Source organism: Athene noctua, chromosome 1, assembly GCF_965140245.1.
Source record: "Athene noctua chromosome 1, bAthNoc1.hap1.1, whole genome shotgun sequence".
Classification (NCBI taxonomy): Eukaryota; Metazoa; Chordata; class Aves; order Strigiformes; family Strigidae; genus Athene; species Athene noctua.
Window position 1 is genome coordinate 261053372 of NC_134037.1, and position 17806 is coordinate 261071177.

At 41.3% G+C, this 17806-nt stretch overlaps 1 protein-coding gene across 2 annotated transcripts in view; it reads left to right on the plus strand.

Annotated features, from left to right (window-relative positions):
• The window catches only part of RSF1 (remodeling and spacing factor 1), a 65436-nt gene extending 48231 nt beyond the window's left edge, over nucleotides 1-17205 (plus strand). For both annotated transcript variants that reach the window (XM_074918499.1, XM_074918489.1), the window contains 5 exons: nucleotides 1825-1892; nucleotides 3008-3215; nucleotides 5295-5518; nucleotides 8369-8560; nucleotides 11822-17205. In XM_074918499.1, coding sequence (XP_074774600.1) covers nucleotides 1825-1892; nucleotides 3008-3215; nucleotides 5295-5518; nucleotides 8369-8560; nucleotides 11822-12396 — 1267 coding nt within the window. In that variant the 3' untranslated portion in view covers nucleotides 12397-17205. The remainder of the gene's footprint in view (nucleotides 1-1824; nucleotides 1893-3007; nucleotides 3216-5294; nucleotides 5519-8368; nucleotides 8561-11821) is intronic.
• The last annotated feature ends 601 nt before the right edge of the window (nucleotides 17206-17806 follow it).

The following is a 17806-nucleotide window of genomic DNA, read 5'->3' on the forward strand; positions in this document are numbered from 1 at the left end:
GGAGGAAAAAAAAAACCCTTGCCTGTAGGGTATCTGGCATGACTTCAGCAGGACACATGTTGTGCAAAGACAATCATTTTTATTGGAAATAATGTTTCATATAATGTTCTGGAAAAATCAATCTTCTGATACAGAATGATAGAGTCTTTCTTACAGACTCCATCATACATGTAACTTTGAGCTGTTGAAAATATTACACGTGTCCGTATCACTTCAGATTTATATGTCCGCAGTGAAGTCCTGCTAGTGTCACTGAGAATTGTGTATGCTTTCCTTCAGCGGGGGAAAATAAATGCTAAACGTCTTATTTCACTTACAGACAAATCTGTATTGTGTAGCATTCTGGTTCTATAAAGACACATAATCCCTTTGCATCACCCGGGTCATCTGTTGAGTCCTCTTGTGAGCAGGTTAGCAAAAATCTCAGCAATGAATAAAGCAGCAGCAGAAGAAATTACGTTTCATTACACCTAATGGACAAGCAGCTGTCAGCTCATGTTTGGGCTCAGGTTATTTGTTAGCATTGATTTGAAAGTGTTAAGTGATCTGTCACATTTTCAAGAGGTGAGGGTTTTTTTTAGCAGTGTAGAGGGAAAATAGTGTTTGAGTAATGTGGAGCTAATCTTATTGATGGAATAATTTCAGAGTTACTTCCTTGCTGTGTAAAGCTGCCTTGAATGTGACATGCAGTTGTTCTTAGGACTATAAAGAAAGCAGAAATCTGTTACCTTATTTTTAAGTGAGGAAGTGTTTTATACTTACTGTTGGAATAGAGAGTAATATTAAATCTATTCTTTTCTTGTTCTGCTGGGGCTTACTATGGAGGACCAAGATAAAACTAACTGTAATCTTCCTTTTGTGACTGAGAAACCAAATCTTTAAGGCAGTATTGTCCGATTGTTAGTTGTCTGTATCTAAAAAAAGTTAAAATTCTTTTTTTTAAATGAGAAGAAAAACTTGCATCTAACTAAAATGTCTTTGCTATATAGTTAATAAAATCTGTATACTTTTGCATGTTATATCTCAAGGCACCTATTTGCTGATACAGGTGTAACAATCTTTTCTTACGGGGTTTGAATTCATAACTGAAGAAACGGACTGAAGTCGCCTGTGTTAAAAGGGCTGGATCCTTTTTCCTGCATTTGCTATTTCCTCCAAATGAGTTACTCAGTGTGCAAAGGTTTATGCACTTTTATAAAAGCTGCTGCAGCACAGATGTATTCAAATATTTTGGTTTTGTTTGCCCTATTTAGTTATGCATCATTATAGCTTATTTGTTCAGTTTAGGATGTTGCAGATCCATAATTACTGTGAGCTTTAAGAGGAGAAAGAAGCTGTTTGAAAGAAGTTTTCAAGAAAATTTAGACAGGATGAGTAATTTGACTTTAATAGGTGCTTTTCAGAGAGTCTGTTTTGCAGATTGGTAGTGTGTATGTCAGGAAATAAAAGGTGTGGAAAAAATTACTAATACTTCGTCTGCGAAATGCCACTGATACCATCTTAAAGAACTTTCATTATATATTGTTAAATTCAGTGGTATGTCACGTAAAATGAAAGTGGGTTTCTGTTCACATAAATCAATAGTATGACAGTCAGGCAATGATAAATAATATGCTAGCAAGTAGAAATAAGAAACACACATTTTTAAAAAATGGCTATTTTATCATCAATCCTGCCCATTATCTTTGTTATTTTATTATATATCCAGCCCATTGCCTGGGCAGTGTGATTTCCTAGAGCAGTTTTAGATTTTCAGGTATGTTTTTGTAATATCAATTAATTAGGGTTCGCTTCAGAGTGGTAAATGAAAGCTGTTACTTTTAGGTTTGATGAATTTGATGAGGCAATCGATGAGGCAATTGAAGATGATATCAAGGAGGCTGATGGAGGAGGTATGTTTCTGATCTTATTTGTTATTCATTGCAATGGTGATAAGAAGATTGAGACCAAATTTATTTTTATATGAAAAGCAACAAATATAATTCTCTCCCTTCAACTTTGTAGTTTACAGTTTTTACTGCTGTATTTCTGGAATCAAACTACATAATTTCCCTTGGGAATGGCCATCCCAGCCTGCCCTAAGATGCCAGAAACTATTTGGTCTTGATAGTTAAATTCAACTTGTACATGTTTTGATATATGAATGCAGGGAGTAAGCATGGCATTAAAACTCTTTAAAATTAATTTCCTCGGTTTTAGCTTTGAGATTGGAAAAGCAGCTAATGCTGTTGACATTTGGCTCCTGTAAAAATCGGGCTTATAATTGGTCCGCAGCTGGACCCCCTAAAGACTGGGTCTACAACATCATCTTAAAAATGTTAATCCAGCTCTATAAGCACTTCTCAGCTGAACATGAATAAAGGGCAGTTATGTTCTTTGTTGCCTGTTAAGGCGACATAGGGGTCCAAAAGATGGAGATGTAGATGGATTTGTGCTTCTGCCTCACCTTAACTTGCCTGGAGAAAGCTGCCATGAAATGTTATCCCTCAGGTGTTTGGCTTGTGGCATCTCCATCAAGACATGAGTTTTCAGAAGCTTGGTGGATGTTTACAGTCAATCTGAGAGTTGGGTGTCTGTGGGTATGTAACCCAAGACCCATAGAATAAACATAACTAAGTCTCCACAGTAAAAACAGCTTTTCAGAAACTCCACTCCCTGGCCAAACAGCAACTTAAACACTTCATCTTCCAAGAGGGATATTCAGCATTATGAAGAAAATGTATTTTCTGGTATCTGTTCTACTCAGAAGGCACTAGCGTTGGTAATAACGTGGGTTGGGGTTGAGTATCAGAACGCCAACACTTATCTGCTGTCTTCTGGAGGGACCTCAGTATTTCCAAGTGACCACAGCTGGGGCTCTGTGTGTGTCAGGAACAAGACTCCAGACTGAGTCTTGCATGACAAAAAAATATTCTGCTTTAAGCTAGAGCCATGGTAGAAAGATATGTATAAAGTTAAACAAAACCCAGACTTGCTCTTTTTTTCCCCTTTCTATAACTGAATTCAGGCATTGGCAGAGGCAAGGACATGTCTAACATCACGGGTCACCGTGGAAAAGACATTTCCACAATCCTAGAAGAAGAAAGGAAAGAAAACAAGCGACCACAAAGGGCTGCGGCAGCACGGCGCAAGAAACGACGGCGACTAAATGACTTGGATAGCGACAGTAATCTGGATGAAGAAGAGAGTGAGGATGAATTCAAGATTAGTGACGGGTAGGTCTGCAGTTTAACTTCCACCAGAAGTCACAGAGCGCTGCAGGCTGAAACGATCATTAGGAGCATGTGCCCAGTGCTGGAACAGCACTGCACGGTGCCCGCAAAAATCCTCCTGGCCTAGGGGAATGTCACTGTGCTGGAAAAACTGCACTCCACATCCGTGTGCTGAAATCATCCAATCTGTATTTTAAGCAAAACATGTTCTGGAAATGTTACTGGTATTTTTGAGGCCACGCTGCGGGGTTCTGTACATGGTTATGTTAGTGAAGGAGCCAGTTGTGCTCAGTTCTCTGACTGATGTATCTAGCAGAAATCCTTAACAAAGATGTAGCTAAAATGAGGCTGGTTGTTTCCTTCTGAAAATTGTGGGGCTTTTATTGGGCCTGATTGCTGTTTCGAAATTGGAAGAGTAAAACGTCCCCCTTTAGAGCATACAGAACCTAACGTGCAGGTTCTGAAATGACTTCTGCTCTCTGGGAAATAAGAGTTTGAAAACAACCAAAGAAGTGGTTTATACTGTAGAAAATAAAATACCTGTCTTGTGAAGCTTTAAATGCTAAGTGAGTATTTCTCTGGCTAACTGAAACTCTTTCCATGGGATTTCTCATCCTTCAGTCGGGGGAATTCCTAACATCTAAAATTATTATTAGATTTTTTTAATGTCCTGTATGCCTCAGTGAAGAAACATAATGGAACATCAGGTGTGGGCTCTTTACCATCAACATTTAAAGCTTTACACCAGTCACTGAGTCAATTTACGAAGTGTATGGATAATCTATACAACATAAATGCAAATTTTGAGCTTTGTTTTTTACCTGTGACCACACTGAGGACATTTCAGTGCACCCTGAATAATTGAGCTAAACGTGCTGGAAATTTCCAATCAATGAGCGTAGCTTGTAGAAATCTCACAGAATTAATAGTGCATTGATCTGTTAAAGTGTGCTCATGCATTTTCAACTCCATCCTCTGCTGAATGCCTTCTGGATGTTCTACTGGAATTTACATTCAACTGGCGGCCAGATGCAAGTGACTGTACCTCCAGTGCTCAACAGCTTTTAAAAAAGCCTTGGCTCACTTTTGAAATGATGGGAGCTGATAAGTTTGCGAGATGCATGTTTTGCATGAGAGCAGTAGTTTTGTGTTAAGACAGGCTATTCTAATTCTCATTCTGTAGGACAGGGCTTGGCTCATGAAGGGGAGGACGTCTCTGCTAGAACATGGTGGGTGGTTTTTCCCCTCGGCAGGTGATGCTCATCGGTAGTTATTGCTGTGCAGATGTTACGTTGCAGTGTACTACATGAACACTGGCATCTGTCCTGCGGAAATGGCACCTGCAGCCTCAGTCTGACAGACTGTTTATATTCACCTGCTGTTCTAACCTGCTGTGTAATGCACTGTAAAGCTGTATCCCAGGCAGACAACTGAAACCTAGTATCAGCAATGGCAGCTTGCTCTCTGGATTTTTACTCGCCATTATTACTATAAGATTTATGCATTTTTTTGTGTAAGACAGTACTTATTTTGCATGTTATCACTTGCTTGTGAAGTACAAGTACTGCTTCAGTCCTTTGTTTCAGAATCCCAGAATCATTCAGGTTGGAAAAGACCCTTGGGACCATTGAGTCCGACCATCAGCCCTACTCTACAAAGTTCTCCCCTACCCCACATCCCCCAGCATCTCATCTAAACGACCCTTAAACACATCCAGGGATGGGGACTCCACCCCTCCCTGGATAGCCTATTCCACTCTCTGACCACTCTTTCTGGGAAACATTTTTTCCTCATGTCCAGCCTGACCCTCCCCTGTTGCAGTTTGAAGCCGTTCCCTCTTGTCCTGTCCCTGATCCCCTGGGAGCAGAGCCCAGCCCCAGCCTCTCTGCAATGTTCTGTCAGGAGATGCAGAGAGGGATGAGGGCTCCCCTCAGACTCCTCCTCCTCACACTGAACACTCCCAGCTCCTTCACTGTCTCCTCACAGGATTTATTCTCCAGGCCCTTCCCCAGCCTCGTTGCCCTCCTCTGCACTCGCTCCAGCACCTGATGTCTCTGTTGTCTGTGGTCTCTCTTTAAACAGATCTCAGGACGAGTTTGTTATATCAGAGGAAAATCTGGATGAAAGTGAAGATGACCCACCATCAAATGAAGACAGTGATTCAGAGTTCTGTGCCCGCATATCCAGGCGACACCTTTCCAGGCCCATGAGGCAAAGCAGGAGGTTACGAAGGAAAACAATCAAGAAAAAATACTCTGAAGATGATGAAGATGAAGATTCTGAGGAAAACTCAAGCAGAGAATCTGGTGAGTATAAGAAGTCTTAAGATATATGAAATACTCAGTACTACAGACAGGAAGAGGGGAGGTCTCAGTTTCCTGTTGTGAACTGACACTACCTTGTTTGCTTGCTTTGGAAACTGGTATTGAGTACTAGGTTCTTGGCATTTTAAGTAATTATGTATTTAAATGAAGGCTTGTGCTGTGATTCAGAAGGCCACCTTTGTGGATAGTTTCACCTACACTGTACCTTCCTGTCGGGCACATGATTGCAGGGAAGAGAAAGGATGGAGGCAAAAATGTACTTCTTTATATAGCTACTTGTAGACCTTCCAAATACCTTTGAAAAAGCTTCTGAAAGAAACTTTTTCCCTCGCTTTGTATGGAACAAAGTTCCTTCAGTTGTGTGGCATTCTGTGTTCTCTGACAGGTTTGAAAACATATGATAACACTTTGAATCTCTCTTCTACAATTATCCTTTTTGATCTTTAGTAACTGAAGACTCTTGCATCACAGAACCTAATAATTCACTTTATTCTGTTTGTTCTTCAACCAGTTAATTTGCTGGTTTCACAGTTTGGAGTGTGAGAATAATATCTGTGCAAAACTTAAACTTTGTTATGATTGGCATCTTTCTTTGAAGACTGTCCTCCTTGTTTCTGTTTCATTTGAGACCCAGTCCTAGAAAGTGCCAGATATTTAAGCACTTATTTATTTTTCTTGTGAATTTAAGGTACCAAGGACACTGGAGCATTAACTTACTGCAGTGTGTGTTACCTTCCCAGTGTTTTATCTCTAGAACATGGATGATGAACATGTTGGAGTAAGTTGCTTTGAAGTACTGGTTTCTAAAAGCAGGGTTCATGTATGGACAGATGAAGATAGCTAAATGCGCTTAAAATAGCTGCTGTCTTCCAGTCCTGAATGCATTATTGCACTGATTGTAAGCTGTTATCAGTGAAGATACTGGCAGAAGTCTAAAGACACGGCTCATATATTTGATAATGCACAGGAGCAACTGTGTGGTTTGTTCACTGGTGGACACACATGTTGCAGATGAAAGTATTAAGAGCGTAATGATGTAGCAGCAAATCAAGATTTACTAATGACTAGCAGCACCGAATCATTAACCAATTTAAAGATTTAGAAAATAATTCAGTAAAGTATGTTATCATTAAAATAGCAACTTAACTACAGATTCAAAGATGAGAAGATTCACACTAACTTACTGTGCAGTACCTTAAATCTGTACATGTTTACATGTGCATTCACAAATACAAAACTATAATATAAACACACAGAAATATTTGGATCCAGTAAATATGTATGTCCCCACACTCCTGAAAATGACTGTGTATACCTAAACACATCGGTCAGCAGAGAGAGTCGGTGAAAGAAGCTTGCTCAGTTAAAATTTCTCTCCTCTCGAGTTTAAATACTGAAGATGCGTTGGCAGAATTGAGACTGAGCCAGCTGACTTGGCCCTAGCCTCCCGTTGGCTCCCAACCCAGGGGAGATGCTGCTCACAACCACTTCATCCAGGATTGCTCAGAGGGTCTCACTTGGGGTCGCTGTTACGGGGTCCAAGATAACAGACTTTTGTCAGGTACTTTTCACTCCAGCCCAGCTCCAACAATGAATTATTCTGGTGTCTTCCCAACTTGATGGGTGTGTGATTCTGTAGGAGGTGATGGGCTGTTATAACCCTTCCCAAGGGACAGGGAGGGCAGAGCCAGGCTGTCAAAGGGCACCCTAACACTCCGATTACTGCCGTGAGCAGCACTTACCTCCCCAGGTCGGTATGTGGCCCAGGAGGAACTGCACCACCACAACACATCTGTGATAAAGTCAGCTGATTCCAGCATTGTGCCATATATATAGATATCTAAGAGTATAGTCTTAACTATGTGTTTCTCTCTTTTACCCTGGTTATTGTCCCTCAGGATCCTGCTTTAAGCCTATTTTGAGCTAAGGAGATAAGGTGCCCTGCGAGTGGCTTTGTTTTCAGTCTCCAGAGATGGAGTTTCTTTCTGAAGGTGGTGGTTCTTGTTGACTTGCTCTGATTCTTTCTCTAATATTTTAGGAAGTAAAGAGGATGCCACTTTGATCTGTGACTCATGTCAATCGCTAACTTAGGAACAATATGTGACATGTATAGAAATGTATCTTGGGATAATTGTTCTGGCACAGCTCAGTGAAAAAGCACCTAAAGTTGATTCAAGGCTATTTTCAGCTGATGTAAATAAATTTAATTCTTAAAGACACTAGCTGCTGTAGACTGGTGCAGGAAGAACTGTGAATGATGGTAAGTTCCTTCTATACAGTTTCTGTTTTAAGCAAACTTACAGTTGAGTGAGATGGATTTTTGTTGTTAGTTTAAATTCTGTAACTCAGATCTTAACCTGGCGTTTCATCTCCTCAGTAGTTTTTCATCTACCTAATCTTAAAAGGGTTGAAGTAGTGTACGATTTATTTCAATTTTAAAACCAGAAAAGAGTTTCCAGTGTCAGTGGTAATGTTCATCATCAACTCCAATTCATTAAGGTTGTTTCAACTGTCAGGAACTGTAAACGAGGTGTCTTTGGCACCAGTAGAGCTGAGGGAATAAAAACACTGGAATGAAAACATCTTCTGGAGGAGTCTGAGGGAGACGGAAAAAGAATTTTTGAGAAGATTATAAAATCAACTAATTCTACACTGACAATGAATGGGGGAGCTGATGCATGAGCCTGGAACGGGTCAGGGTAATGAGGCATGATGGTTGGGACTCCTGTGCTGGAAGAGCACGTGGTTTTATTGGTGCTGGTCTAAAGCTTATCTGAATTGTGCAGTTTTGCTTTAATGGAATAATTCACGTCACTGTTTTCTTCTGTACAGAGAGTGGTGATTACACAGATTACAGTGATGACGATTACCTGGAAACTAGGAGGAGGAGATCAAGACGGAATCAGAAGAGACAAGTTAATTATAAGGAAGATTCAGAAAGTGATGGTTCACAGAAAAGTGTCCGATATGGGAAGGAGTTAAGAAGAGTTCATAAACGCAGGCTCTCCACTTCAGATAGTGAAGGTAAAATAAACAGTCCACCGTTTGCAGGAGCTGGTATATGTCAGCATTAGCATGAAGGGAAAAATGTATGTAATTCAGAGATTTCGGAGAATCTTTTTTCTAGAGTTCCTTGATGTTTCTCAGAAACTGTTTCCTTCTGAAACAGTCCACTGGTACTTCCTGATGCGCTGGTACAGTCACTTCTCAAAGTCATCGTTGTCCCTAATCCTGACTTCCAGGTCTGAACTGACTGTGTCTGGCACAGAGTGCTGGCATTCCAAAATTGGTACGCATGTTACTGTTTCACTGCTTTTCTGTTAAGAGGTCACAGAGCTTCATCCCACGAGTCTTTAAAGATTCTCTTTTGTAAGGGAAAGGGTATTACTTCTGCTGCCCTGATGGTATTTGTGCTGGTGGTTAAGACTCATTCAGCGTCCGGTTTTGAAGGCGCTGTGATAAGTACAGAGGAAGCCTGCTCTCAGTAATGTCACTCACACCACAGGCGACTGGTGTGCATTTTGCTGTAAAATCAGCTTGTACAAAAGCAAACCACCGACTTCGGGTGCTTTGCATTCTGGGCGCGGAGCTTATGAGACCTTAGGTCCAGCTTTCAGAGACGCCGGGTGGCAGTGGATGCCAGGCTGCCTCGGAAAATCAGCCGGCCTTGACAGGCCGAGCACCTCTGATTTGTAGGTAAGTTTGGGAAGTGCTGGCCTGAGTTTACAGAGCGTTAGAGGATCCTCTTAGATGAAGGGTGAAACAAGTGTGTAATGCAACTGTATAGTTGATTTATACTTCAGTACAGTCCTCACAAGTAGGATGTACAGGCTCTCTGCTAAGAATCTGCTCTGTGGTGGCTGAGGGATTTTGCTGCCTGCGCTGGTGCCTCTAAACAGTGCTGACTGATGGTGTCTTTTCTCCTTGAAATCCCATTTCTTCAGCTATTTTTGGTCCTGTCTTTTTGCATATTAAAATCAACACCGTTTAGTATCATTCCAGTACTCCCAAAGTTGCCACAATGTGTTATAAAATATGTAACAGCGTTACTGGAAATGTAATTATATTGAAAATACAGGAACTCTGACAGAGTCTCTATCAACTTGAACCTACATTAAATAACACCCCTTAAAGTGACAGTCCATACATGTTTCTAGTGGAGATCACGAGCAGACATCAAATGGTGTTTGCCATTTGATTCTTCAGTCTCTGTCTTTTCTCACCTAAGCCATCGAAGGTCAGTGTAAAGGCTGTCAGTGTGTAGGCAATATTCCAGTTTGCAAAGAAAAAAAAAAAAAAAGGTTTTTCATTGAAGGGCAGCAAACTTCAGGTGACAGTTAGGCAGTGCTGATAGCCTGGGGGTGGCAGGGGTATAGCACAGTGGTGGGGGGGTGTGTATATGTCTTTTTATGATAGTGCCGCTGTTATTTGGGCTCAGTCTCTGGAAGGGTGTAAAGCAGGTGCTGTGAGATCAGGGATACAGCTCTGCTTTATTCCCAGCAGGCAGTTATCCCTTTCAGGGGGCAATACCTGTGTCACGGGTGAAGGTATTAACATGGTAATGATTTAACAGGAAATTTAGATTTACTAATAAATAACAGCGATTGATCATTTACAAAATAATTCAGAAAATGTTATAAAAATAGCGAGACTTATTTACAGATTCTAAGATGACAAGATTCACACTAACTTAATCTTAATTTATACATATGTACACGCGCATACACAAACACAAAACGTACAAACACACACAGAGAAAAAAGTATTTGGATCCGGTAGAATGAAGTATGTACCCACACACCAGCAAGCAGAGAAGGAGGAGGTGCAAGAGAAACGAGCTCAAAGTAAAATTTCCCTCCTCGAGCTTAGAATAAATACTGCCAATGCCTTGGCACTCCTCAACAGGTGATAATTGAGGCTCAAGCGGGTTGACTTAGCCCTGGCCTCCCGTCAGCTCTGGCAGCAGACGACACCTTAAGTGTTTTGGTACCTGAGAGGGTCCCAGCTCAGGAGAGATGCTGGCCACAGCCCGCTGCCGTCCAGGATAGCTCAAAGGGTGTCCCTGGTGGTCACAATTTATAGGGTCCAAGATAATTGACTTCTGTCAGATCCCTTTTGCTCACGCCCAGCTCCAGCAATGAAGTATTCTGCTGCCTTCCAGCAATTGCACAAGAACTTGATGAATGTGCAACTCTGTTGTTGTTCCCATTTGACCCCATCCCAGGCACAGGTGTGCCAGGCCAGTAGGAGAGAAGTGTGACCAGCAGGAGCAGGGAGGTGACAGTCCCCCTGTGCTCTGCACTGGTGAGGCCACACCTGGAGTGTTGTGTCCAGGTTTGGGCACCTCAATACGAGACAGATCTTGAGGTGCTGGAGCGAGGGCAGAGGAGGGCAACGAGGCTGGGGAAGGGCCTGGAGAATAAATCCTGTGAGGAGCCAGGGAAGGAGCTGGGAGTGTTCAGTGTGAGGAGGAGAAGGCTGAGGGGAGCCCTCATCCCTCTCTGCAGCTCCTGACAGGACATTGCAGAGAGGCTGGGGCTGGGCTCTGCTCACAGGGGATCAGTGACAGAACAAGGGGGAACGGCTTTAAACTGCAACAGGGGAGGGTCAGGCTGGGCATGAGGAAAAAATTTTTCACAGAAAGAGTGGTCAGAGAGTGGAATAGGCTGTCCAAGGAGGGGTGGAGTCCCCATCCCTGGATGTGTTTAAGGGTCGTTTAGATGAGATGCTGGGGGATGTGGGGTAGGGGAGAACTTTGTAGAGTCGGGCTGAGGGTTGGACTTGATGATTCCAAGGGCCTTTTCCAACCTGAATGGTTCTGTGAGATGATGGGCTGTTATAACTGTTTCCAAGCACTTGGGAGGGGCAGGAGCCAGGCTCCTTAAGGGAAGGGGCACCTTAGCATTATCAGTCCTTATCTCCACAGATGGGCGTATAGCTTAGGGGAGGGGGGTGGAATCACACCTGGCACCAGGCAGCCCAACAAGGAGGCATGGGGAGGGGTAAGAATTGCACCACCACAACCTGCCTCCAAAGCCTCTGGTGCTCCTCAGATTGCAAACAGAATATCAACAAATTGTTGGTCTTTGCTACTTCAGCAGTGTATTTAAAAAGAATGCAAGCGTTTTGACATGGTTGGGAAACCTGGGGAAGGAGACAGAACTGCGTGTGGTGAGAGAGAGAGAGGGGTTTTTAACGAGTGTGATGAAGGATGAAAAATAAAAGTGTAATTGTTTCGGTTGCACTCCGATTTGCTAATGGCTTTAAGTCTGCTGCTTATTCCAGAGAGCTACACATCTAAGAACTCTGAAGATGACGAATCCACAAAGGAGTCAAAGCGATTGATTCGAAAACGTCGGCGAAGTACAGATGACTACTCTGAGGAAGAAGGAGCGGATGAGGAAGATGAAGGGAGGCCTGTCCGCAAACGGCTGAATCGAATCGAAACAGACGACGAAGACAACTGCGAAAATGCTAATGACGCTGCAGAAAACCCCGCTCCTGCAGATAAGCTAGCAGCACCACAAGCTCCTCAAGACAACGCCAAGAAGCACTGCTACCGGATAGAAAGCGACGACGAAGATGACTTTGATAACGTAGGGAAAGTAGAGAGCCCTTTGGACTACAGCCTGGTGGACTTGCCTTCCACCAACGGACAGAGCCCAGGTAAAACCATTGAGAACTTGATCGGGAAGCCAAGCGAGAAGACCCAGGCCCCCAAGGACAGCACAGCCAGCGCCAGCCTGGCGCCCAACGGGACGGGGAGCGGGCAGGAAGCAGTAGGGCCGGAGGAAGATGAAGATGAACTTTTGAGAGTGACTGACCTTGTTGATTACGTCTGTAACAGTGAACAGTTATAAGACTTCCATTTTTGTGCTAATTTATTCCACGGTAGCTCATACCAGCGGGCCAGTTATTAAAAGCTGTTTTATTTTTCCTAGAAAATTCTCCACTACAGTATCACTTTTTAGAAGCAAGAATTTCACCAGTCCTGCAGTCTTTCTGTGAAGTGACCAGTTTTGAACTTTGAAGATTAATTGCTGTAAATTCCCTCTCTTACCCCCCCCCCCTTCTCCTTCCAAGTCCATGGTCCTGGGTAATTTCACTCACAAAAACCTTATAACAACAAGAGATTTGTATATTTTTGACTTTATATTTCCTGAGTGCATACAAATTTGTGGAAATGGGTGGCCTAAGAAAGCATTCCAAATCGGTCAGGGCCCAAACCGGAACTGGGGTGGTTTTGGCTCAAGGGGTGGGGTGGGGGGGGTGGTGCAGAAGCACTTGTGCTTTAGCTTTTTCATATGAGATATATATTATATTTAAATGTTCACGACTTAGATTACAACTTAACAGACAGTTAAAAAGAAATTAATGTCTGTACTGTCGCATTTTGTGAGTTGTAGGTTAACATACCATAGCTCATTTTAGTAATCACCTTCATGGAAGCAGTTTGATTTTAATACTGGAGGCAAACAGAATTATTAGAGGCCAAGAAGGTACCATAAGCAAGAACTCTACTATCCATTATGACTTGCAGACTTTCCTAATAAACATCCTTTAAAGTGTTTGTACAGTAAAGTGTACTGTAATGAAGTTTTTGACAGTCGAAACACGCTAGCCATGAATTTACAAAGCTATCTCATGCATAGTTCATCAGATGGTCTTCAATGCACAGTGTCTAGTGGGAGGACGTATCGGTGTGAAGTTGTCTGTAAGTTGGATGGCATCTTGACGTGCTGCAAACTTGTACAGACATGAGAACTCTGCGATAGCTGCCCGGCCACTCGAGTTTCACCATCTGTTGGGAGTATTCTGAATGAAAAATGTGTGTACAAACGGCATTGACTACAGAATGACAGTGCATCAGAGGATTGAGGGATTTTTCCAATAAACCGTGACTGGTCCATTCATGTCCTTAATATCTACTTCAAATTGAAGTAAACAAATGGAACAGTTTTCCTTTTGGAGGTTTTCTGTTTGGGGTTTGTGTGTGTTTTTGTTTTGATTTTACTTATCTGCCTGGATGTATTAGCAGGTTTTGAATGTAGTGTTGGCCTTTGGCCATTAGAATTTTCTTAAAATACATTTTAATAATTGTCATGTGACCCAACTGATTTCAAGAAGGCAGTATTTCTGAGAGAAAACGCTTGACTCCAAGACATTTCATCAACTTTTGAGTAAGCATGAAGTGGTATGTGCTTTTATTCAAGGAGGAAAAAAAAAAAAAAAAGACAAGAAAAAAACCAACAGCATGGGGCACATAAAGAGCAGAGCTGAAATTTGTTTTGGGTAGCGTTGCGTTTTCTCTTTACCCTGAATTAAGATGCAGGCTGTGGCATTTGTATGTGTTGTAGCACCCAGACAGCTCAAACAGATCTGCCAAACATTGGAATCCAACAAGGTCACATCTATTAATCCTTTTGCTCTGAGATTTGGATTTTTGACTGGTGTTTATGTCCGTTGCCGGCAATGGATGCACCAAAACTGCTGCTGCCATCGAGGAGTGAGTTCTCCTTTCCTGCCCCACCCGATTCCCTTCCATTATATTGTATTTACTAGTCAGTCATTAAGCACTTCTGTTTTCTTGTAATAAACCCGGCATTAGGCCTTTACTAAATACCTCTCTAGAAAACCTAGATCCAAAAATTACCTACCTTCTGGCCTTGAAAATCTTGGTTTTGTTTCCCCACCTCTTTCTCCACGAGTTCTATCAGAACCACTCCATGACTCTTACTCATTTGGGTTCTAGCAGTGCACGTATCCTGCTATAAAACTAGAATTGCAGAGACACAGGAAGATGGAACTCGCTCATTATCTGCTGTGCTAAGCAAGCTTGTGATTTAAAAAATGAGAAATCACTCTCTAAATGAGAACTTAATTCCATAAAAAAAATATTTTTCCACCTCACTGATGTTAACTATTAACAGTTTTCACGAGCAGATATCAAAACAGGGTAGTGAGAAGCCACACGAGTTTAGAATGAGCTCTTAAAAGCGTATGTAGCATTTTAAGCTACTCGAGTGTTTTTCTTTGCTTAAGTGATGCATAAATGTAGTGCTTCTACCTTTCTAATATACTTGTGTTTTAAAACAAGCAAGAACATACGGCTTCCACTTTTCAATGTTAATAATTGCTGAGCATTTTTAATACTTGCAGTGCAAACTGATGCGTGTGCAGCGACACCGTGCAACCGATGGTTTCTCATTTGTTTTGGCAGTGCCATAATCTTTTTTTGCTGCCTGATGGAGCCTTTTAGTATTTGATCAGTGCTGTAGCAAGCATTCTTGTAATTCTAGTAAAGTCAACCCCCAATGTTAAGTACTTAGGGGGCAAGTAATTGTGATTGTAGGTAAATACTAAAAAGTTACAATACCAAATGTACCAACCAGGAAAAAAACTTGAGTACTGAGTTAAGGAGTGATGGAAGACCAGGAAAGACCAGGAAGCAGAACTGGAGCATTGAAGCTGACATCAGGAGCGTCACGTTTTAAAGATGAAGAATGAGAAGTTGTTACCAAGTTTTACTTTCTATAGGTCACTTTTCAAAAACAACTTTTCTGTCTTCTGAGAAGTCACCTGAGACAGCTTCATCCCCCAGGATGCAGAGTTTCCCCTTAGACCAGTGGGAATATTGTGCAAAGAAAAACGGCAAAAAAAAAAAAGCCCTAGAAAACCTTAATTTCAAACTCTTTATTCTCTCATTTCTAAGGCTTCCTGCTTGGTGGAAAATGTACAGTCTCCTCTTTGGAAAGATGACATTTTCTGACACGGGGCCAGCTGAGTGCTGCGCAGAGTTCATGCTGTTACAGTATGTATGTGTGATTCCAGAGTGGAAACGTCCTCCTGGTGTCCTTCCAATCTTGTGCTCCTCTGTACTCATCGTGAGATCAGAAGTTAAATGTCTTTGAATAGTGATCTTCAGGTGTGGCTTTGGACTAACAAACTCAAACCATATGAAAAACAGAGTGAAAACTGGCCAGGGATATTTTTTTTGAATATAATGATTTTAAAAGTACAAGAACAAGCAGCTGTTGGCTGAACGTACAAAGCATTTATTCAACAAACTCTTTGTTTATTCCATATAGGTTTGTCACTAAAAGCTTTGTCTTATTTTAACTGCAAACTCTTCAGAGTATAACTGATTGGGAAGAAGGTGAATTGATTTCCATGTGCAGTTCAAGTAGCATTGGCGAGGGAAAACCTATAGATCAAGTGGAGGAATGGACTTTTTTTGTGTTGCCAAGATAAAGCATGGCTATTTCCTTTCTTGCATGCAGCTCTTGCGTCTGTCAACGACACAAGTGCACAGTGGATCTTTTGTAATTAACAAACGTGCTGTGTTAATCTAACCAGAAGGGTGGTAGAATTAAGAACTCGGAGTTTCACTGCAGTTGCTGTCTTCTAGTGATCGAGTCTTCTAAACCTGAGCATATTCGTGATTTAAAAATGGGAAACGACATCACCAAACTACCAAAAAATCCCTTAGTGTTGAAATCTTGTAGGAGTATCAGTGCCGAACAATCAACTCTTTGATAGTCTGAATTTGTACATGTTGAATTACATTAGAAAATCACCGCATCTTCCTGATTTATTTTTTTTTTTTTAATGAAAGGCTTGCTCTAACAGTACTTGAGAAGCAGAGACACTTTTTTTCTAAATTGCTCATTTATGAAGTATGTCACCTCCAAGATTTCTCTGCATTAAAGTGTCTCAGTTACCCTTCATATATCAGGAGCTAATGACGTAGTTGGACTTGGTTTCTGTTCGCTGCTGTCTTCTAATTGCTGTGTCTGAACTCTTGGCAAGAGGCCTTACTCAAAGAACCTCAAGGGGAAAAAACTGTTCACAAAAGAAAAAGTGTATGGTAGTGCTACCCTTGCTCGGATCTGTCATCACATCTATCATTTGAACTACGTTGGTATCCAGATGCTGCAACTGTTTAATAATTTTAATAGTTCATTGTCAGGGTGTCCATTTTATACCTCTGTTTTCAGGTGCTTAGAACTTGGTTTTCAGTACTTTTCAATAGGAAGGCCTGGTCTAAACTTTCAAATAACTTGTTTCTAATTACATGTTTTCACAGACTTTTATGAGAAGTAAACAAATTTTTATGGCACCTGCTTTTTTTTTAAAAAAAAAATTTACTTTGTACACAGTAATTTAAATAAATTATGGCAGTAATGCTAGCCCCCAGAACTGGTCTGGTGAAGACATTTGTATCTAGTTTAAAGTGGCAATATAAAGGCCTTGAAAATTGGTTTTGGTACATGTGCAGTGACTACTATTCACAGGCTTGTGTTACAGATATGATGTGCAGCGTGCACCCTAGATATGTATTTACATTTGACGTATGCTTCTGATTCACTGGGTATATAAAATCCTTAAATATATAAATATATATATAAAAGATCAAATATCTTTAAAACAGTAACTTTCTGAAAAATCTGTGTTGAATATGGTGGGGGAAACTCCAGCAATTCCCATGAAGGAGCACAGTCCTGCAATTCCTGAAGTGTTTAAAACTTCGACAGAGGCATTTAGGATATTGTCTGAAGTAAGGATTTGCAGGATCAAGCCCACACTTCCTAGCAGACTTTAATTCCTCTCCTTCCCTAACAGGTGGGGTGGGGACTATATCTCACTTAAAATGTTGGAAGGCAGAAAAAAAAAAATCCAACAGAAATGATCTTTTTTTTTTTTTTTTTTTTTTCCCAGTATATATACTGATGTAAGAAAAATCCTGTATGACTAATCTTTGGTGCTTTACAGTTGAGTACCCAATCTGAGACTTAGTGGAGAGCTCTGGCTTCAGAAATATTTATCAATTGAAAATTATTTCTGAAGCTGGACGCCCAGCAGTTGGGGTATCGATTATTAGTCACTTCTGCAAACGCGCATCACTTACCAAGCTCTTATTTTAGATTAAGTGTAACTAACTGAGATAGATCCAAACAGCAAAAACACGTGCTTGGGAATTGATTGTCCCAACGCTGCAGAGTAATTTAACTTATTTTGTATATTGCAAAAGATGTATATTGCTTAGTATGACACTTAAAAAAAAGATTGTGTACAGCTACTGGGGGAAAGAATAGAACACTCTAAAGTAGATAAGTTTTTATAATTGAATACATGGTGTAAAGGCTCCAGATTTAACTGCAATTAAAAGGAAGTCCTCCAACTTGGATTTTTGACTATCATTTTGTAAATGCTGGCACCCCACACCTGAGCTGAGGAGCAGGAGAGGGGATGATATAGCAGTTAGAGGGG